This window comes from Dermochelys coriacea, chromosome 7 (genome assembly GCF_009764565.3).
Source record: "Dermochelys coriacea isolate rDerCor1 chromosome 7, rDerCor1.pri.v4, whole genome shotgun sequence".
NCBI classification, from domain to species: Eukaryota; Metazoa; Chordata; order Testudines; family Dermochelyidae; genus Dermochelys; species Dermochelys coriacea.
Window position 1 is genome coordinate 77512199 of NC_050074.1, and position 22681 is coordinate 77534879.

The 22681-nt window shown below is 38.7% G+C and overlaps 1 protein-coding gene across 3 annotated transcripts in view; it reads right to left on the minus strand.

Annotated features, from left to right (window-relative positions):
- Positions 1-777: 777 nt before the first annotated feature.
- The window catches only part of RHOBTB1 (Rho related BTB domain containing 1), an 86206-nt gene continuing 64302 nt past the window's right edge, over positions 778-22681 (minus strand). For all 3 annotated transcript variants that reach the window (XM_038411486.2, XM_038411485.2, XM_038411487.2), the window contains 7 exons: positions 17203-17388; positions 14519-15492; positions 13971-14089; positions 8606-8756; positions 5013-5101; positions 2375-2480; positions 778-1836 (listed from right to left, as the gene is read on the minus strand). In XM_038411486.2, coding sequence (XP_038267414.1) covers positions 1667-1836; positions 2375-2480; positions 5013-5101; positions 8606-8756; positions 13971-14089; positions 14519-15492; positions 17203-17388 — 1795 coding nt within the window. In that variant the 3' untranslated portion in view covers positions 778-1666. The remainder of the gene's footprint in view (positions 1837-2374; positions 2481-5012; positions 5102-8605; positions 8757-13970; positions 14090-14518; positions 15493-17202; positions 17389-22681) is intronic.

The window sequence follows — 22681 nt, forward strand, 5'->3', positions numbered from 1 at the left end:
GGAGTCTGTCACCTGTTTTCTTTACAGGAGTCTCTTCAGCACCCATACTAAGCAGCTACTACCACCCGAGGGTGGCATCTCCCAAGAACAAGCTCTGACTTGAAGCTGAGTATTTGGAAGTGTGTATGGCTTTCAGTCTGAAACCTTTCCTGACTCGCAGCACTGGGGTTTGAACTTACTGCCTTGTCTATGAATACAGGAAAAATAAAAATCAAAAGCTTTTCACATTAGTATGCTGAGCTGCCTTCAGAAAACAGCATTAACAAAACTGATAACATAATACTACCTCAATTACAGAACGGTGCCTGAGACACTTCATAGGCCTGCATATGCTCTATAGTATAATTTTAGAAGTGTTTTAGTTTGGTCTTTTCAAAGCACACCCAGCCTTATATTTTTCTAATGCAACACTTCAAGTTCAGAGTGACAGTCATTAGAAAATCATAAACCCAAAGGAAATTTAAAAACACTGGAGGTTTTTTCCCCTCCTACCATTTAAACAATGCTGCGATTTTTATTCACTGAGACTCGAGCTTTGTGCTTTCTTGGATATCTGCTTCCAGAAGGAATGTATAATTTAATTTAAAATATCATTCTTCATTTGCAAGCTGCTACATCAACAATAGAGGAATGTATCTATTTGTTTCAGCAGCCCTTTATTTGCATAACTCCTGTAACAAAAAGGAGTTTTGAAAGAGAACTGACTGCAGAATTAGGCCCTCAAAGAGTAATCAACTATAATACAGTAATTCCAATACTACCAGCATATCTGCTTTATGAATTCAGATCCATACTGAGTTTGCCCTGGATAAAGATATAAATTAATAAGCCCTTCTAATGATTTTAAAATTATCCTCTTCAATCTAGACCTTTAAAACCTCTGAATACTTAGAATCACTAGATTTCACATGGCCCATATAACCAAAATTAATGCACTCACATGGCAAATATTAGAAATACATATTCCTGCAGTTGAACAGGTAATTATACTGCCTATTATTCAGCTGAACAAAGATTAAATGGTCTATAACTTGCAGTTATTTGATCTTATTATAACCCTTTACTTTAGAAAGAAGGAATAGCCATCTATATATGTTATGAGTGCATGGAATGTAGGGACAAAAACTGGTTTCCTAGTAGAAGCTTTTTTTTAAACTAAGATGACATTTTCACGGGGTAATTTTAAACTGGTCACTTAAGACAGAAGGTTATCTATTAAGAGGGGTATTACTTTATATTTCACTGTACACATATAAGAAAAATAGTTAAAATCTAATTACAAAGCTGCTATGTGGTTATTTTGTGGTTTGTAAAATAAAGTTATACCCAGAATTTTTATTTAAACAAAATACACAAGACAGTATAAAAATATTTCCCAATTTGGAGTTTGAAACATTAATGCTGGATTTGTTTTTGTATAAAAAGAAATGTAATAATGGTAGATGCTAATTTTGCTTACTAAGCAAAAATATACATATCAGTTTAAGTAACTATTCCAGGCTCACTATAGCTGAGCTTGTGCTTTTGACCCTAACAATGATAAATGCAAAACGTGGAATAAAATCAGTGTCGGGGACCTGAACTACATCTTATTTCTAACAATAAGACTAATTTTAGAGCAGTGTTATAATTACACCGTTGAAGTGTTCACATGTATTTGCTTTACTCAGGCAACTACAGTAGAGGAATTCCAGAAGCACCACTTCCGTTTTGAATGATGTTTATTCAGTGCAATATCTTCCTTTTCTCTTTCCTTTTTAGCACGCCGGTAGTGATCTTCTTCCTTTAAGTACCATACAGGAGGCCAACGATGTCTCTCAAAATATTCTTGATTATCTGATTTAAAAAAAAAAGTAATAAGATACTTAGATACTAAAACTGCTACACAAATAAAGTAGGGCATCTAAGACATTTATTTACCCTGGTAAACTCACTATCCTTTCTTTGTTTAACCACCAACAAAATGGACAGAAGGATACTCACCTGTCTCAGTGCAATAATGTTATGGATTAACTAAATGTTTGTAAAGTGCCTAGAGGCTCAAATGAAAGCAGTTTAAGCAAAGCACACTGTTTATTGTTCTGTGACAAAATAATGTAAAATACATTCAGACACCGAATATATTTTGAGGCGAAGCATAGGGAGTCATTCACGCCATTCTTAGTTCAGTTGATAGGAGCTATATATGTAACTCTTGGTCCATGAGGCAGAGGGAGAATTCTAACTCTTTGGTTACCTGATCAGAAGAACTCAGGATGGAGAGAACACTGGGTTTCCATCATAGTGTATTTGAGCGAATTCACTTGTTCATGTTCAAAGGACAGAAAGAAAAAAGGTCAAGAAAAGATGGGGGAAAAGTTGAAGATGGTCTTACCTGAAGACTTAGCTTTTATTTCTTTGCGGAATTTGGAGCAAACACTGTTGTAGTTGGTGCAGATGTAGTGCAAGCACCACGCTGCCAGCTGATTAGCATTGTGAAACTACAAGCAAAGACAGTCAGTTTACATTTCCTGATACTACTGGTCATCTTGCACAAAAGCTACAAGTTAAGGCAAGCATGATACCTAAATGAATCTATCCTGCCATGCTCTCAGCATTGGGGATGATTGCATAACACTCAGCAGAGACTGAGTAGCTGCTCAGAGGATGCTTCTAGCTGCACCATGTGGATTTAGAGTTACTGTTCCTTTTACACAAAAATCCAATGGCACACTCAGTGGCCAAAATGGGATTGTCAGTGGGAGTAGCTGAGTTAGGGTTCTTACTCTTTCTGCAATATGCTGAGCACCTCCTGAGAGATGTGAACAGCTCCAACTTTATTTCACTTCAATGGGAGTTTAAGGCCCTTACCATTTGGCAGGAGGGGAGGGATAGCTCAGTGGTTTGAGCATTGGCCTGCGAAACCCAGGGTTGTGACTTCAATCCTTGAAGGGACCATTTAGGGATCTGGGGCAAAAATTGGGGATTGGTCCTGCTTTGAGCAGGGGGTTGGACTAGATGACCTCCTGAGGTCCTTTCCAACCCTGAAATTCTATGATTCATAGGATTGGGCTCTAACTGTGATCCTATGCACTTAAATCTAGGTTTGCAGCTGCCATCAAGTTACTACAAATCTTACCCTGTAGTAACTCACTCCCCAGAGAAGTGTTCTCAATGAAAAAGCTTAAGGCACTGTTGAAAGCATAGTACAAAACCTGGGACAGGCAGTCTGCTCAGAGGAAAGTATAGCTATAATGTGAGTCAGATTGGTAAAGTATGTGCATCTATTTGGCATTCTGATTGTTTACACCCTTAACAGGTCATTAACATTTCACTTTGTTGTGTGGTACAGGACACAGATCAAATCATAACAGGATTTGAACTTATGACTTCTGTACCCAACCACCACCCCAACAACCTCCACAGTTAAAGCTGAACTAGCATTCTTTTATCGAAAGAGATTCAGAACTGGGTTAAAAGAAAAGGAGTACTTGTGGCACCTTAGAGACTAACAAATTTATTTGAGCATAAGCTTTCGTGAGCTACAGCTCACTTCATCGGATGCTGTAGCTCACGAAAGTTTATGCTCAAATAAATTTGTTAGTCTCTAAGGTGCCACAAGTACTCCTTTTCTTTTTGCGAATACAGACTAACACGGCTGCTACGCTGAGAACTGGGTTAGTAAGGGTGTTATGGGTTCAGACAGAGCTGAAAGCAGATGAGGGGAAGCTTGCAGTGGACAGTAGGTGCTACATGCCAGTCATGAAAGCAAGGGTCTAATAGCACAGGCAGAAGCCAGACCTAGTCATTAGGGTGTTTTGAAGAATCATTTGTGGACTGTAATATGTTTTCTAACTTTGGCTAGGTGGTGTTAGTGGCCTGTGATATACAGGAGATCAGCCTAGATGATCTGATGGTCCCTTCTGCCTTAAACTCTATAACTCAATTTCTCATATAACAAGCAAAATATCTTGTACTACCGCATCCCTAAAGAAACCATACTGCAACATTCCTTTAGGAAAACTCAATCACATATTTAAAAACAAAGTCAACTTTGGACTCTGTCTCTCAGGGTCTCTGGAGCTCAAACAGAAAAGCGATGTGCATGAAAGTAAGGTAGCATGATAGGCAATTCACTCTGACAGTCACAAAGGAATGGCTGGATGTTGCAGAGATGTCCCCCTTGAGGGTGGCCAATTAGGCCATGTCTACATTGCACTTTTGTTGTTAAAACTTTTGTCGTTCAGGGGTGTGAAAAAAAAACCCCCTCTGAATGACAGAAGTTTTGACGACGAAAAACACCGGTGTAGACAGTGCTTTGTCGGTTCCCGCTGACAAAGCTACCACTCCTTGTTGGAGGTGGTTTTATTTTGTCACCGGGAGAGCTTTCTCCAGCTGACAAAGAGCAGCTACACTGCACATGTTACAATGGCATGACTGCAACGGCACAGTCACACCGCTGTAAGGTGCGTAGTGTAGACATAGCCTAACTCTGCCCTCCCAATGCAGGACAGGTACTACTTCATTGCTAGAAATCTAATGGAGAAAGATTTAAGGGGCACATGGGCATAAAATGGTGACACCCACTGAGAATGCCTGAGTGTGAGAAAGCTAAAGAACTTTACTTCATGGCATTAGACACACGGCTGGAGGCGCTAGGCTCTGCCACCTTACAGAAGCTTCCCCACAAGTAAAAATTGAAATATGTATTTGATAGACACAAAACTAAGCCTTAATATATAGAGTCTGATTTCTCAACTGATGGGGAGAAGATAAATCTGTTCTGCAAAGGACATTAAACATTTTAAAAGATACAGTGTTATTATCACAGCAATTAAGTTTTAAAAATTAAGATGCGGAAGCCTTAGTACAGTACGATAACTGTGGTCCCTCAATTCTTTGCAGTAGAAACAAAGGGCCCTTTGTTTGAAAGGCTTTATTTATGCAGGTATAATGCTCAACAGCATCATTTTTCAGAGTACTGCAGTTGGGCAGAATGCTTTTAAAAAGGTTAAAAATCAGTCACTACTAACCTGGGCCAATTCCAAATAGGAGAGTACTTCACCATCTATGCCAATGCCATTCCCTGAGGCTTTAGTCAGCTCCTGCACAGCATGCTGCTCTGTTAAAAGTAGAAAACTAATAACCAACACTGTAAAAATACATATTTCAGGGTAACATTTATAAATGCAGTTCATTTAGGGAATCAAGAACCAAAGAATGTGTGTGTTAGAATGAAAGATAAATACAGCAACTACTGCATCAGCAGCAGATCCATTCGGACTTCTGATCAGAATCAGAGCTGGCGTAAGCAAGTGCAGCTTCATTGTGATCTCTGGAGTTGCCCTCATACATCTAGGAGCAGATCCTCAGCCAACAGAGCTAGGACAGTTTACACTAGCTGAGGATCTGCCCCCCTATGTGTGAATATGTCCCCTTTGTACACATAGATCTTGCATGTGTTTATGTTTATGCAATAATCACTCCTGATTCCCTAGTAGTTACAACCCTTGGATTCCCTACAAAGGATACTTCTGAGTAAGTGTTGTTCCCAACCTGCTCTAGAACAGAGTCCAGTTACTATGAAGAATCAAAACCTTGCCACCATCCCCATTGTTATGGTTTGGCTCTATTAATGAAGAAATTAATAATGACAAAGTTCACTTTGAGTCTTCTCAGGAGTGGCTGCTCCTATGGTTTCCCCCCTTAGGAATGCTCAGCCTCCAGAATACACCCTCTCTCCTCAGAGAGCCACCCCTGGTTTCTTGTATCTAGGTGAGGTAAGCCACCTGCCTCGGTAAGTCAGCAGAACTCACTTACCCCTTTCCTAGAAGGATAAACATCCGATAACAGGATGGAGTGTGCGACTGGCCCCTCTAAGATATATCGGGGTCCATTAATGAGAGATGCCTAGGCCTTATAAAATGGTGTGGGTACAGCTGCAGGTGGTTCTTGGCAGATGCCTGCAGACATTGCAGGGAGTAAGAAGGTTCCTTCTGGCCCTGAATTAGCAGGGAAAAGGGCTGTGGAAAAGGCCAAACTTCAGGCAAGAGGTGCTGGGAGAGAAGGAAGACAGACCCTCAGGAGAAGGGGGTATGCCCAGCATGGGACTGGTTGAAAGAAAGGAACTTTAAGGAGAGGACTGACCCGGGGGCGGGGGTGAAGAGGACTGGGCACTGATGAAACTGTGTTGATGACTTCGTAAGTTTGAATTCTGTTTTGAAAGACTTTGTGCAGGACTTAATAAATGAGACCCCAGAAGGGGGAGTGGTTTGAATATCTCAAAAATGTGGACTTCTAAAAGGAGCCTGAGTGAACAGGGAACTGAGACAGGCCTCAGCAGAGCCACACTTGGCCAGAAGATGACATTCCTTTTGACAGAATGTTAGAGATTATGTGCAATCATAGCAACGGGACAAAAAGTAGCCTTTGAGTTCACAATAAATATTTCACTAAATGAGACAGAATAAGATGTTCTTACCATTAAAAGCACATTTTTTCCACAAATGCTGAGAAGGATATCTATATAAGGCCCCACAAAAACTTTGGTAGGAGCAGGGCCTAAGTTAGTTCTGTAATGCTGTCAACAATCGAATGTCTTGTTGCACAACTTAAAGCTACCTGAGGGCTTGGGTAAATGATACTCAAGGAAATGACTAAAATTTATCTTGCAAATTTGTTCAACTTGGTCATCCCATCTCTCAGAATCTCCACCCTACAGTATTTTGGTAAGATACTAGGAAACAGAAAAAAAAAATTCCATCTAACTATCTAGAAATTTGGTGCATGTGGATTTAGTATTAAAGTATCTCATGCTGCTGTTTTGGTCTAACTTAAAGATGGAAAAGTTGATTTTCTTGAAATTATGCACGTGGGAGCCCCCCACATCTACAGCAGAATAACTAACTGACTCTAGTTTGGGCAGTAAAAATAGATCTGGACAGCACTTCTACAAAGAGTTTGAATCAGATCAATTTTAAATTGGCTCAGTTATTATGCTCTCTAGATGGATTTCATCATGGAAAGCCTAGTTCATTATAATTGAAAGCTTAGCGTCCCTACTGTTTTGCTGTAAGTTAAGACTAATCGAATGGACATTATGAATTGCAGACATTATATTAATGCTGAAGAGAAGGTTTTCACTTCCTATTTCTAAAGTATGGAACATTTTAAAAGGACTGCATTAATTTAGCACAAGTCCTAGAAAGTGGAAAGAAAAAGGCAAGTACATTTTTTAAAAGTGAAAATACCATATTGTATTACAATTTGGCTTTATATAAAGGAATGGCATTTCTTTCCCTCAGCATTCATGGCAAAAAAAAATTGTATATGTTTGTTAGTATATAGATATTAAGGCTTGTCTGTAAAGGCCTATACTCTAAGAATTTAGGTGTATTCTTATCACTTGGCTAGTTATCGAGGTATAAAAGAAAGAATCAAAATCACTGTCTGCCGGTGTAAGGTCCTTCTCTTACTGTGACAGTCTGAGGCCCTGTTCTTAGGCTAAGGCCTTTGGCTAAGCAGCAGAGGCAGCCATAAGCTGGGAAGCGACCGGTCACATCCTCACATTCCAAACTAGTCACATTGAAAGAAGGTGCTATTGGGCTGTTAGGAATACAACCCTGTCCTGATAATGCCGATCGCCTCCAGAGAAAGGGAAGTGCCCAGAAGATGTAAAAGGAAACTTAGTTTGATAGCATCCTGTCTAGCAAGAACTCACTTATCAACAGCTGGGATGTGAAATCCTCACTTCTGTATTGTTTTGTCATTATAGTTCCCACTTTGCTATTGTTTGTCTGTATAATCTCTGTCTGGTTCTGTGATTGTTTCTGTCTGCTGTATAATTTTGCTGGGTGTAAACTAATTAAGATGGTGGGATATAATTGATTACATAATCATGTTACAATGTTAGGATTAAGAAAAGCAGTACTTGTGGCACCTTAGAGACTAACAAATTTATTAGAGCATAAGCTTTCGTGAGCTACAGCTCACTTGTAGCTCACGAAAGCTTATGCGCTAATAAATTTGTTAGTCTCTAAGGTGCCACAAGTACTGCTTTTCTTTTTGCGAATACAGACTAACATGGCTGCTACTCTGAAAAATGTTAGGATTGGTTAGTTAAATTTCAGGAAAATGATTGGTTAAGGTATAGCTAAGCAGAACTCAAGTTTTACTATATAGTCTGCAGTCAATCAGGAGGTGGGGTGTGTGGGGGTGGTGTGTGGGGGGTTTGGTAACAGGGAATGGGGGTGGGGAAATTGGAATCATGTTTTGCTAAAGGGGGAAATGGGAACAGGGAATGGGGGTGGGGAAACTGGAATCATGTTTGGCTAAGGGTAGGAATGGGAACAGGGACACAGGTGTAAGGCTCTGTGATGTCAGAGCTGGGAAGGGGGACACTAAGGAAGGAAACTGGAATCATGCTTGCTGGAAGTTCACCCCAATAAACATCAAATTGTTTGCACCTTTGGACTTCGGGTATTGTTGCTCTCTGTTCATGCAAGAAGGACCAGGGAAGTAAGTGGGTGAAGGAATAAGCCCCCTAACAATTTTAAAAAAAAAATCACTAAGAAGTAATATAGCAGTCCATGAAAGCATTGCACCTGCAAAGAATCAGAATCCTTACCTGCCAGTGCAACCAAGTGTGGGAGGCAAAATCTGTTTGCCAGTGCAATTAATTCAAGCATGTCCAACTCCTGACTTGATGATAATTGCTTGGTATACAAATAATCCAGAACTGCCTGCATAGAAGTCTTGTTTATGTTGGGAAGAACAACCTGAAAAAAGGTATTTTAAAAAATGTGCTCTAGTGAAAGATATGTAGTCAAGCACTTAACGCAGGCCATATGCTTCCTCTCCCACCTTGCTATCCTTTTCCCTTCTGTCATGTTTTAGCAATATAGTAAAGTATTAAAGAGAGACTCCACATTAAATCTAAAAAGCTCAAGAGCTACCAACAAATCCGTCAGATTCTAGTTATGGATGTACATGAACTCAACCAGTTTAAAATGTATGCAGCTCTACCTAAGTTAATGCAAGTGCAATGTAAATTGAACCAGCGGATGATCTGGGCCACACTTTTAAAAAGTGGGACTGTTTGATGTCAGAGCAGTTACCAGTAAAGATCAATGGCTGGTATGGTAATATTTCTTAGCTATCAATAAAGCAACCACTTTTTCCTTTATAAACAGTGTAGCTGGCACTGCTGTTTTGAATACTGTTTGGAATATTAGAATTGTTTCTTACTTGTATAGACTCAAGTGTTCAGGGGCAGTCAGTGGGTTATTGCCAAATAAGTCCCAGAGCTGCATCCCCATAGTTGATTGTGAAAACACATACACCTTGAATAATGAAGCCTAACTCTCCTTTCAATAGCAATCAGATAATAGCACTAAGAAAAGAAATGCCAATACTTTGGGCAGAGATATTTTGGAGAAAATGCAGTAAGTCAACTAACAGGTAGAAAAATCAGTAAAACAAAAAATAGTTACAAACAGGCATTAATGTACTTCAGTCTGATCGATCAGAAGTGATCCTGGCTTATGGTTATATTTGTATAATCAACACTGGTTAAAGCTTTCTATTTTCCTATCCAAAGTCACATATGCCGAGGCACTCCATAAAAGACTCAAATATTGGTTAGTCTAGAGGATGGAGAAAAATACACAGAAGCCTTATGAGTAGGTTGTTCCTTTATGGCTTTGTACCACTTATCAGTATTAGCTAATTGGTGCTCCTAATATAAATATTATTGAGCTAAAAACAATTCAGAAAATATTCTTCTACTGCTAATTATTTTTCAGTAGCTAGCAGTACTACTTTTTCTACAGGGATTGCTTTCGATAGCTCTAATTTGCATATCCGTTGCTCTTAACACTTTTAGTTAATTAGTAATGAATGAATGCAGAGAACAGCAAGGGTATGGCTGATGCAATACCGATGAATGTAGCCATAACAGGTATCAAAAAGGAAGAAAGCCCAACTCCTCCCCCAATTAACAAACATAGGCTGGAATTTTTAAGGGGTTTAAGTGATTTGGGTGCCCAATTCCCTATCAAGTCAATGGGAGTTGGGTGCCTAATTCCCTTACTTTCCTTTAAAAATCCCAGCAGTACACTTAAACAGGCATTGAGAATTGTGTTTACTATTTCAACCTTTGTTAGTGATGGCATCCAAACGTCTCACATAAAAGGGATTAAAATAAATTATAGAATAGGGCAAAGATTTTCACAAAATGACTAGTGATTCTGGGTACCTCAATTTTTAAGAGCTCCACTTGCAACACTTTAAGGGATCTGGTTTTCAGAAGGTGAGTGATGAGCATTTTCTGAAATTCAGGTACCTTTAAGGGTGTCTTAAGTTAGGCAACCAAAATGACATACACACAAAATCACTAGTTACCTGGAAAACATTAGTCCATGATTTTTTGCTTTTAAAGTAGCAAAACAAAATTAAATTCCCTTGTTTTGCTGTAGGTGAAGAAGAAAATACACAAAATAATCTACTCCAGTAAATGAAACACATACATTAGTGACAAACTTAATATGTCTGACCCTGCAGCCACTAGAGGCTGGATCCAAAATTCACTGAAGTCAGTTGCAGCCTTTCAATAATTTCAATAGGGTTTGGATCAGACCCTTTGTCACGTGTCATTTGATGAAGCAGCTGCAACATTGGATCTACAGTACTCACTTGTCAGTCCAAATTCAAGTTACACTCAGAAGAGTTGGTTTTGTAACACTGATGATTTTTTTTTGTTAACTTGCTATTGACCATTTAGTGCTTATCTTATAAAAAAATCTGTGTTCTACCTACAGAATTCAGGCAAATTTCACTGAGAAGCAAATCATTATGTTTCTGTAAACTAGACTGAGGCAATATGCTATATACACACACATTCCAATTTATACTTTTAAAGCTCTCAGATCCAAGTACTGTATTTCACAAACTCCAGAAAACTAAAGTTTAGTACATTTAAAACATTAAATTGCAAAAGATGAGCTAAGACTATTGCATTTATCATTAGAAACAGGCTTTTGTAAAATGAATATATATTCTTATTGCTATGTATTGCTTACTACAATCGAGGTATGTATTTTTAATGACCAACTTGCTGAGAGTGCCTCTGAGGAGGGAATTGTGCTTATTGCTATATTAAAAGTAATGAGAACAATTTAAATAGGACACGGTCTTCTAGAATATTAAATACAAAAAAGTACAGTTATAACAACACTAAGGGGCATATTTTCCCCTTGACGTTAATGCAAGTCCCATTAATATTAAGAAGATAACAACATGACAAAAATCAGGAAATCAATAAATTTGAAAAAAAAAAAAAGAACTCTGCAAAGACTGATCCAAACAATCAGCTTAATGCACACACAGCCCTTCCCACGTTACTGGACCGCCTAAAAGAGGCCTTTGCCATGACCTACTCCACTGTTGAGACAGTTTACACAGCATCTCATACATGCCCTACACAAGAGAACAAGGAGACTGTGTCAGTATTAAGTCCCTAGTTTTTGTTGATTTACTGTAATCCACGTCCATTCTATTAGTTTAACACATTAGGTTGTATATAGAGTCTTGTGACACTGACAGACCAGCCGAACTGTGTATGACCCATAACAACTTAATAGGCAGTATTATAATTGTAATCAAGACACTTTACTTGAATGTGAAAGATGCTAAGAGTATTCCTCTGTGTTTACAAATATCCTGTTAGAAGTTTAACTATGTAACTAAATTAGCTTGTAGATACTAATTCCCTTTCCTGTCTTAATTGCCTTATGTTATGTATGCAAATGGTTCAGTTAACCTTAATATCAAAAATGTGAGATACTGCAGGAAAACTAATATCATCTACATTGTCTTCAGCTTAACTATCTACATTATAATGGAGGACCTGCTAATTGCCTTATATGAATGAGTGTACTAGTTTAGCTGTGTATGCATAGGAAATAGAAGGTTAACTTCAAAGCAAAGGTGATCTGCCTTGCCTATTCCTCCTTGGTGGAAGGCACTGCTATTAGGAATGTAAAACGTTAACTGATAAGCATTAGTCTTATTGGTTAACCTGCCTTAACTGTTAACCCCTGGACTGGCCAGCTGCGCTGGCCCCAGTCCTGGCCGCACTGGCCCTTTAATCGGTTAGCCATTTAAATGAAATATTTTTAATCGTTTAAATGGTTAACTTTTTAAATTATAATTACATCCCTACCTGCTATGACAATTTCTGTGAGGAGCCTTGTCAGCCTGCTAGAGAGCTATAAAAGAGAAGCCTCAGGCCAGATCCTGTCATCTCAAGTCTGCTGAATTTTGAACAGGGAAAGTTTATGCCTTGAGACTGAGATCTTCCAAATAGTTATTTGGAATATTCTGGAAAATATATGGAAAGGCTTTACATCTAAGCTGCCTTTGGATTCTGACTTCTTGGGATGATTCCAGAGAGACTTTTATAAGCCAGCAGTTTATTCTATCATTGCTATGATCATGAACTATGAACACCGACAATCACTTGTATGTATATGATCCTTTAACCATTCAATAACTCTCTTCTTTTCTTTCTTTTTTATATTATTAAACCTTTAGTTTTTAGTTACTTAAGGATTGGCATCAGCGTGATTATTGGGTAGGATCTAAGACTCTCATTAACCTGTGGATAAGTGCCTGGTCCTTTGGGTTTGGTGAGCTTCACATATGGTGAATCAGGTTTTCAGTAACCTCTCACTGTATTAGACTTGGCTGTCTAGATGGGAGCCAAGGGCTGGAATGCCTAAAGGGGACCGTGCTTGGTTCCTTGTTAACCAGTGTGGTATTGCAGAAGCTCTTTTTTTACTGGCTTGGTGAATCTAATTATAGAAGAAACCACCAGTTTTGGGGAATTGTCTGCCCTATTTCTTGCAGTCTGCTCTGACTGTGGCATTCTCAGTGTGGCCCATCCAGGCACCCAGTCATAAAAGTCTATTGCCTTTCTTTAAACCCAACCCCACAAACTCTCTCAAAGGGCTAGCAGAATGATTTAATTTGTAATGTCCCTGATTATGCAAATATATATTTACCCAACTTTTTGAAACACTTTTAAAGAAACCCACAACACTGACTACTTGGGAGCTGTTATGCTGTCATATAAACACTTACAGAGTTTGGAGAAAAATATTCCTCCTGAAAAGCAGTTATGTCTGCCCAGGAGTTGTGCCTTAATTGGCAATGAAACACTTTTTTGAAGGTTTCAGAGTAGCAGCCGTGTTAGTCTGTATTCGCAAAAAGAAAAGGAGTACTTGTGGCACCTTAGAGACTAACAAATTTATTAGAGCATAAGCTTTCGTGAATGCATCCGATGAAGTGAGCTGTAGCTCACGAAAGCTTATGCTCTAATAAATTTGTTAGTCTCTAAGGTGCCACAAGTACTCCTTTACTTTTTTGAAGGGATGCAGTAAAGGAAAGATGGAGCAAACCCATTTAAAAAAGGACAACTAGATAGAACTTTTGCTTGGGGCGGGGGGGGAGGGAGATAAAGGCTTATATTTAAGTCATTTCCCGCTCTTATAAGTTGACCTAAATTTATCCCCCCCCCCCGCTTTTTAAAAATACTAGAAGTGATTAGATCATGGAAAAATAACTTAAAAATTTAATTTTGAACTCAAAGTTGTTTTCAGGTAACTGGATATATGTCAAGAAGCCTCAAGACAGTTTTTTACATGCCTAACTTTTTAAAAAAAGTTTTATTAAAAGTAGAGATCCATAAAACATTTTGAAGTTGCTGACACAGCAAGCAGTGGTGGCAACGTAATAGTACTGCTGAAGACAAACTATTGTTCAACGTATTCTAACTTAATGTCCCAATAAATAAAGGACACTTCTGGTCTACACATAAACACACAAAAGACTACTAAGTCTTGAATAAATAATTGTTTCAGGAAATACCACAATGCTTAAAATAGAGACCTATAAAACATACATGAAATACAATTATCAGAGTGGACAAATACCTCACTGTTTGAGCTTTCAACAAATGATCCTCCAAACATCGCAGACATCCATTCACAGCTACAAATCAGAAGTGGCTTGTGGGCATTTATGCTTCCATCATCCACCTTAAATGTCACATCTGCCATGGAATCAAGAAACAATCATAACTACAATTGTCAGTGCTTGAAGTGGAACCTATTACTAGTTCAAGACATAGTAAGGAGCACATACTTGTTAGTAAGGAATTGATACCTTGATGTTTTTCAGAGTCTTTGATTTTATAGAGGTAAGTGAAGAGCAATTATGAAGGCCTTGACCTCAATAGGAGACAATGGGAGCTCAGCACTTTTGAGAATCTGGCCCCTTATTTAGCAGTCTAAATGTGGATTTTAGGAGCCTAACTTTAGGTTCCCATTGTCGAAAATGTTGGCCTTCAGTTTATAGTAAACTTTGGGCCCATTGCCCCTCTCACACTGACTTAAGTCAGGAATAACTATTGAAGTGGGTGGAGTTACACTGGCATAAATGAGAGAATTGTGGCCTTTTCTATGAGAGTTTATTTACTCACCAGAAAATGTCCCTTTGCAAAGACACTCTTTTATCCGGTTAGCTTTCCTGACATGAAAGGCTTTAGTAATCTCTTGATTCATGAAGGCTTCTTTATTCATAATATTTTCCACCATCATCCGCAAGTCAAATACTTCCAAGATTTCAGCAATCTGTGCTAATCTTGTCAAATCTTTTTCATTTTCATCCAGTTGCCCAGCATATAGAAATTGTAAAACAGTTTTAAAAGGCCCAGGCTGAACAGAGGAATCCATTTTGACCACAGTTACAGGACATTTCCTATTAGATACAGGATTGATTTGTATTTCCTTATGCATACTAACAAACCCTTTGCCCAAGGAGGACAAAGCTCCCCTTATAGAATTGGTTTCTTCAGTTTCAAGTTCTAGCATCTTTAAAGTCCCATCAGTTTCTAGTGTTGGAAGTTTGGCATCAGAGGTTTTTAAATTTGCTTCATCACTGTCACCATCTGTTTCAAGATGACTTGTTCTAGACAGGAAGTCCCTACTGGTCTTGTCTGTACTACACTGTATTTCACTGAAGTCTGGAGATTCTTCACATTCCATTAAAAAAAGATCATAAAATTTTGAAGAGGAGGTAGCTAGGTAAATCTTGTGAGCAAAAATGTGATTCTGCTCCTGAAGAACAAACATAACATCTGCACACAATGGATTGTCTAACAAATATTCAGCCTCATTCATACTGGTTACAGGACACTCTGGGATTTTAATAACTGGAGGAGGTGCCTTTGGAGGTAGGAATGGAGCCTGAAGTAAAGGTTTTTGGACCTTCTTTAAATGTGATTTCCAGAACTGCAGGTGTCTCCTGGATATTAGTGCAGCTCTAATCGCATTATCAAAAACATCCTTAATTCCAAACTGGTCAAATACGCTAGTTTCATAATATGGTATCCCAAGCTCCTTGGCAACCTCTCTGCCTCTTTCTGGTGGTAAAATATCTCCCCTTTTTATAGGCCTAGGATTAAAATAAAATATAATTAAAACAAATCACACACAAAGCAGGGCTGTCATTAACCATATTCCAGAAAATCTAGAGCACAAAGAAGAACATGTATTATCCATATTATTCAGTTCATAAAAATAAAAATGGTAGCTGGCATGGCTCATGGAGACCCCTGAAAATCTGCAACCATTGTATTAGACACTTCAAAAATATTACCTAATAGATGGGCTGGTAAGAATGTTTATATTTGGTAGATACTTTGTAATATAAACCTATTACTTAAATATAGGTAGGTATTATTTCACAATATAAAGTAAACCTTCAAATCCCATTCAAATTTATCTGAATTATGAACAGTTTAAAAATCACTGTTCCCCTTCTGTCACTTATTTTTCACAAAAAAACCTGGCAGCCTGCTAAAATAATAGCTGAACATGGACATTCTGAGGAGCCAGGCCCATGACATTGCCAAAAACAGCAGGATCAGCATATACATTGACTGCCTGAGAATTGGCCGGGCAGCTACAGGAAAGGGTGGGAGGGAAAAAGAGAAGAAAGCTGGGCATGGGTCCACTCCACCTGGCTGCATCCCCTTTCCCCAGACTCAGCATACAATACTAGCAGGTTACTCCCATTCCTGTGGGGCGCATGGGGCAGGAATGAACTGGACCAGTCAAATGACCCAGGGGCTCATTCCCGCTCTGGTTTAAGAGCCTTCTCCTGTTGCCAGCTAATGTAGTTAGCCCCTAAGTCACGCAGTAAAAGTCTGTGCTACAGGTTCAGGGTTCAAATCCTGTTGATGATGCAATGGTGACAGAGAGCTGTTATACTTTAAAAAAAATCCTTTAAAAAATCAGATTATTAAGAAATAATATTACAGATGTGAAGAGGATATTGTTTAGACTGGACAGTCAAGCATTTGAAAGTTAGGGAATGCCAAGATTTACAAGTGCTTATGAAACCTTAATTCAGACCCCCATGCATTATGAGACACTCAAAGTTATATGATCATATAGTATTTTTTCTACAGGTCCCAAAAATAATTTGATGCACAAAAGGGAGAGAATTAAAGTAGTATGGGCAACAGTAGATATGTACGTTCCTAACTTTTGCGTGCTTGACTTCGCAATATAAATACCTTTCATTTTAATAACAGGTTTCAGAGTAGCAGCCGTGTTAGTCTGTATTCAAAAAAAAGAAAAGGAGTACTTGTCCTTTCTTTTAATGTGTTTTTTTCCCCATGTAAAATATATACCCACTTTGCTCTGTGCCGTGCTCTAGGGTTACATTTCCAAAAACCAAACTAACCCCCAAATGCCAAAGTTACGGTGACTCTAGCTAAAGTGACAATTGGCAGGAATAATACACTATGGCATGATGCATATGTGTTTTGCCACTGGAATCAATGTCAAATCTCTGCTGCTCAGTATTTAAATATTATTGTAATGCCCAGATGGCTCCGCCAATATCAGGCTCTATTGTACCAGGCACTATAGAAAATGCATTGTCAAACAGCATTTCACTTATTAAGAGCTTACAGTATGAACAGACAAGAGAACAGACAGGATGTGAAACAGTGTTATTTATCCTCATTTTATAAGATGGGAAACTAAGGCGAACAGATAATACTGGGTGATAATATAATTTATTTTCAGAAAAACTGTATATTTGATTAAAACCCAGAACCTTTTAAACCTTTTAAAACCTTTTAAAAAACTTTACCTTGCTAAAGGCCGTCTGGCTCGATTAACAGCTTCAAGATCAGCGTAACGAAGATCCAGTTGGCAGCCAACCAAAATAACAGGTGTGCGAGGACAAAAGTGCTTGATTTCTTGATACCACATTGTTTTCACATGATTCAAGGAATTAGGATTAGCAATTGAAAAACACAGAACAACTACATCAGACCTAAAACGAAATCAAGAAGAAAAAAATATATATACACACACATATGTAATCAAAATTAATCTTTCCATTGTAGCTTCATGTATTTTCATTAATAATAACTGACATTGCTCAACTACACTTTCAAAAACACACTAAATCCCTGATATTAGAATACATCTTATTCATCAGAAGATTGATAAAAGCTACACAGTTCATCACAACAGCATGTGAACACAAAATATCAGACAAACACAGAAAGCTTCTTAATTCCAGATTCAATGCAAGTTATGTGCATGTACAAGCAGAGTGTTCATCTATTCTGCAGAAGTTTACAGTTTACAGAAGTTTACAGCTAGAGTTTGCTATACTCTATTTTGACTCTGCGGGTTTGTCATCACCTGCAAAAACATTTCAGGTCACTGACACCAAAATTTCGTATTATCAGGTCACTGTCACCCTAAGGGCATCCCCATGCCAGTTGGCACGCTGCTACTCTGAAACCTGTGGTCTTGATATATACTCAAAAGCTGACATGTAATATATCACTAGAAAACTAATAATTCACTGATCATTAATCTTCTTGCATTATGTATGTATGGTAAACCCACAAAGGACTTCACAGATATGTAATGGAAATATGTTCTTAACATGTATTTGCAACAAGTGCCTAAGCCATGCCTGTTCCAGATAAAGGAATGTTGCTCCACCTGCTTGAATGCGTCTCCAATGTAAATTAAGACCAAGGACAAAGAAAAGCACATTTACATGCAAGGTAAGCAAAGCCCACAGGAGAGCAAGTGGGAAAATATGACCATTTAATCTTGATAGGGCGTTGGAGACTGCATTCCCAGGAAGCCTTCCTGACTCTTGAAGCAGGATCAGCAACCTTTGGCAGATAAGCAGAGAGAAGAAAAAGCCATTTTGGCATCCTTCACCTAAAGAGACGAAGGAACTAAGCACTTTGAGCTTTGTGCAGGGTCCAGGCCAGAGAGTCTGGTCAGCCATGTTGGAAAAGAGACTTTGTGAAAAACAAACACACTGTAATCTGTTAAGTCATGCTGTGAGAGCACGCTGCTGGCGTCAGGCACTTGACACCAGTCAGCTCTGTATTTTTGGGGAACCAGGGCGCAGTATCTAGCTTGTCTTAGTCATGAAAGACACCCCCCCACACCACCAGTCTCCGCTTGAACCAAAACCGATCAGAGAAAAGCCTTGCACAGAGCAGTGAAGGGCGTTGGGAGACACACCTAGACTCCTCCTGACAAGGGTGACAAGATTAAGGCATCTCCATTAGCATTCAGAATGAAGAACAGAAACAATTCCCCAGCCTCATCTGCATGAAAGATGGGACAGAGATTAGCATAAAGAATGAAGAACAGAGAACTGCACTGAACTCTGGGACCAGAAAAGCAGGGACGCACTGCATCATAGGAATCTCTGCTCCAGATGTTAATGAACCTATGCTTGCACACACCCAGCTCAGCAATTATCAGACCAATTCTAGTAATAAATTCTTGATAGATATCCAAAATACTGAAGCAGCCTAATTGCATGAGCTCCCTGGAAGAAACCACCACCCATAGCCAAGAGTGAACAGATCCTATTGTCTAGCCTAAAGAAAACCCTTAAGCCATCAGTTTACCCATAAAAAAAATCTAGTGTTCTCCCTTGAAGCATTGTATTTTCTCTACAAAAACCCCTATGTATGCCCAAGTAAGTGTTCTGATGCACAGACTCAAATTCTGTATCAGTTCCACTGGGACTCCATCTCCTGACTGATCGTGTTGGGATCTCTGCCTGTCTCCTGCACTCAGGACCCGGAGCTACCACCATCACCTGGGAATCCCGACCAGTTCATGCTTCAGGGAGCGGTGAGATCCTTTTTTTCCCCCTCTCTCAGTTTTCCTTTCTACCTCAGGTATTAACTTTTAAAAATGTATGTTATGTTGATTTAGGCTCTCCTTGTGTAGTTATCACTATTATTCAATAAATAACTTTTATGGTTAAGCTGGTTGCTTCTCTCTCTCTTTCTGAACTTTACTCTTTTGTGTTTTTTAGCTTCCCCCATTTACTCTGCAGCAACACTTCTTTTACCCAAGCAAAAGCTCCCTGCAGTGCCCAAAAATACTGTGGGGTTTGCTCATCAAGTGGGTTACTACCAGTACAATTGTGATGTGAAAGTGGGATAGGGACGTGCTAAACCTGTGGCACATCGGGGGAGGGGTTGTAAGGGCGGAGAGAGGGGCAGCTGAAAGTGCTGCTCATCCTAGCCTATTGAGACCAGGGGCACATAAGGGTGACAGCTTGAAGGTTCTGCTTAACCCAGCCCATTGAGTACAGGGACATATGAGGGGATCAGCTTGAGAGTGCTGATTGACCTGGTCCGCTCAGACTTGCTCTGTTAGTGTGTGTGTGTGTGTGTGTGTGTGTGCGCACACACGTGAGTGCGTGCGTGCGCATGCTCATCGAGTTCTAGGGCTGGAGGAACCCAGTCCTGGGGAACCTAGGTACTGCAGGATAGCCCCATTGGGAGGGGACTTGCAGAAGGAAGGAGTAGAGCTCCATATGAACACACACGTGACATAAGCAGTACATTAATAGAATTACAGAACCCCCTCTCCTCCACAGAAGAGTAACCCTAATAAATGAGCATACCCCAAAATAACGGGCATATTTGGTATCAGTCTGAAACAAGGCTGCACAGCATAGAGATGCCAGGGGTACAGGGCACAGCCTCTTACTGGTCTGGGTTGAACCCCAAAGCGTCACCTAGCAGTTGAGTAAAAATGCGAAAGGCTTCAGGATAGCCAAATGAGCACACAGGTCACATTTCTGAAACTGTAATGAAGATATACAATTACTATACACCTCTATACAATGATAAAATATTAGTTGTGTGGAGTGACTGCAAGGCAGTACCTCCAAGATCTTTAATAAAGTCTTCAAAATTGTAATTGATGAAGAATTTACAGCATTGACCATTTCTTTAATATGGACTAAACACATCTCACCCCCCAAACGATATAATGGAATAGGTAAAAAAACAAAACAAAAAACCAATAGTGTAGGGAAACAATTAACAACTAAAATGAGATCTGATAAAATTCACTGACATTTGTAGCTATGAGGAAAAATACTTTATCATAAGACATTAAATTAGGCTTGAATAAAGACTGGGAGTAGATGGGTCATTACACAAACTAAAACCATTTCCCCATGCTTATTCCCCCCTTCCCCCCCCCGTTACTCTCACCTTCCTGTCAACTGTTGGAAATGGGACATCTTGATTATCACTACAAAAGTTTTTTTTTCTATCCTGCTGATAATAGCCCACCTTAATTGATCACTCATTATAGTGTGTATGGAAACACCCATTTTTTCATGTTCTCTGTGTGTATATCTATCTACCTACTGTATTTTCCACTGCATGCATCCGATGAAGTGGGTTTTAGCCCACGAAAGCTTATGCTCAAATAAATTTGTTAGTCTCTAAGGTGCTACAAGTACTCCTCGTTCTTTTATCATAAGAGATTATCAGTGTGTGTGTATGGGTCCATGCGCATGCAATTGTAAGGATCAAAATATTTTTTTTTAGCAAACAATTATCTATACAACTGTTCTGTTTCATATACCATTCTTCTGCCAAAAACTAGGGGACCAACTCAGGCAAACATGTAAAGCACAATTTTAAGTATGCATTTAAGTGTTTTCCTGAATTGGGCCTAAATCATTGTTCTGTTATTTTAGAGAGTTCTATTAGAAACTGGCTCCCAGCTCTTGGTCCCTCAGCTGATAGATGCTTGAAGCATCATGAATGTAATATAAATTGCATACCCCTCTTAGGAAAAGGAAAGTGCTGAATACTGGCTTTAAGAAGAATTGAAAGAAAGGGGACTCATTTTTTTAAAAACAAGAGTTATCTCTAAAGAGTCATCAACAGAATAGTCAGCAGCTAAACTCAGCAATAAGCTACTCATATCATTTCTATTAAACTTTAATTTAGCACAAATTTATTGTGTATGCAGTTTGTGTAATGAATAGATAAAGCAAGACCTGTGAATCTCAACATTGGCCTTTTAAATCATTAATGAAACTGTTCAGTACTGCTGCTTTCTTCATTTCACTGAGGACACATATCTAGCAAGACTTACAGTTTCTAAAAATAGCCACATGCAATGCAGATACTGCTGAGAGTTTACATTTAATACAACAGAAGTGCTCTTGCTCTGAATTTATACCTTATATAAACTACAGCATAACCATAATATCTAGAGGAAAGGCATTTTACATTTTTTTAAAAAGTTATCAGTTAAACAAAGAGGGGTAGGTGACATATACACTACCTTTCCATATACTTTTGAGCACTTCCTCCAAATTCAGATGGTCTCAAGTGCAATAAGTTTGACAGAGCCAACCTAGTCCCTAGTGGGCATTTGTCCAGGTCACAAAACCATCACACAGTTTGGCAGTTGACAATGAAAATAGAAAGGTGAAGTGATGGGGGCTGAGGAACATTGACAAAGTGAGAGAAAGGAGAAAAACTGTGTAGTGTGTACTCATGACATGCCTGGTTTCAATCTCTGCTATTACTGTTTAAATTCAAATTCATTAGTGTTGCCAGAAAGAAAATTGTATCTTACTGCATGAATATCTGACAGCTGAATTCATGCTAACTGTAACTAAACATCTAACAGATTTTATAGTGAAACAAGACAGAACGTAAAGTCAGTCTCGGCTTGATGATCAGAGGTTACTAGGGCTGTTGATTAATCGCAGTTAACTCAAACGATTAACTAAAAAAATTAATTGCAATTAATCACAGTTTTAATCTCACTGTTAAAACAACAGAATACCAATTGAAATGTATTAATATTTTTGCACATTTTTCTATATTTTCAAATGTATTGATTTCACTTACAACACAGTATACAAAGTTGACAGTGCTCACTTTATATTATTGTTTTTGATTACAAATATTTGCACCGTAAAAATGATAAACAAAAATAGTATTTTTTAAATTCACCTCATACAAGTACTGTGGTGCATCTCTTTATTGTGTAAATGCTCCTTACAAATGTAGATTTTTTTTTGTTACATAACTGCACTCAAAAACAAAACAATGAAAACATTTAAGAGCCTACAAGTCCATTCAGTCCTACTCGTTTGTCTGAGTGACTGGCTGACCAAGAAGTTCATTTACATTTACTGGAGATTATTCTGCCTGCTTCTTATTTACAATGTCACCTAAAAGTGAGAAGAGATGTTTGTATGGCATTTTTGTAGCCGGCATTGCAAGGCATTTATGTGCCAGTTA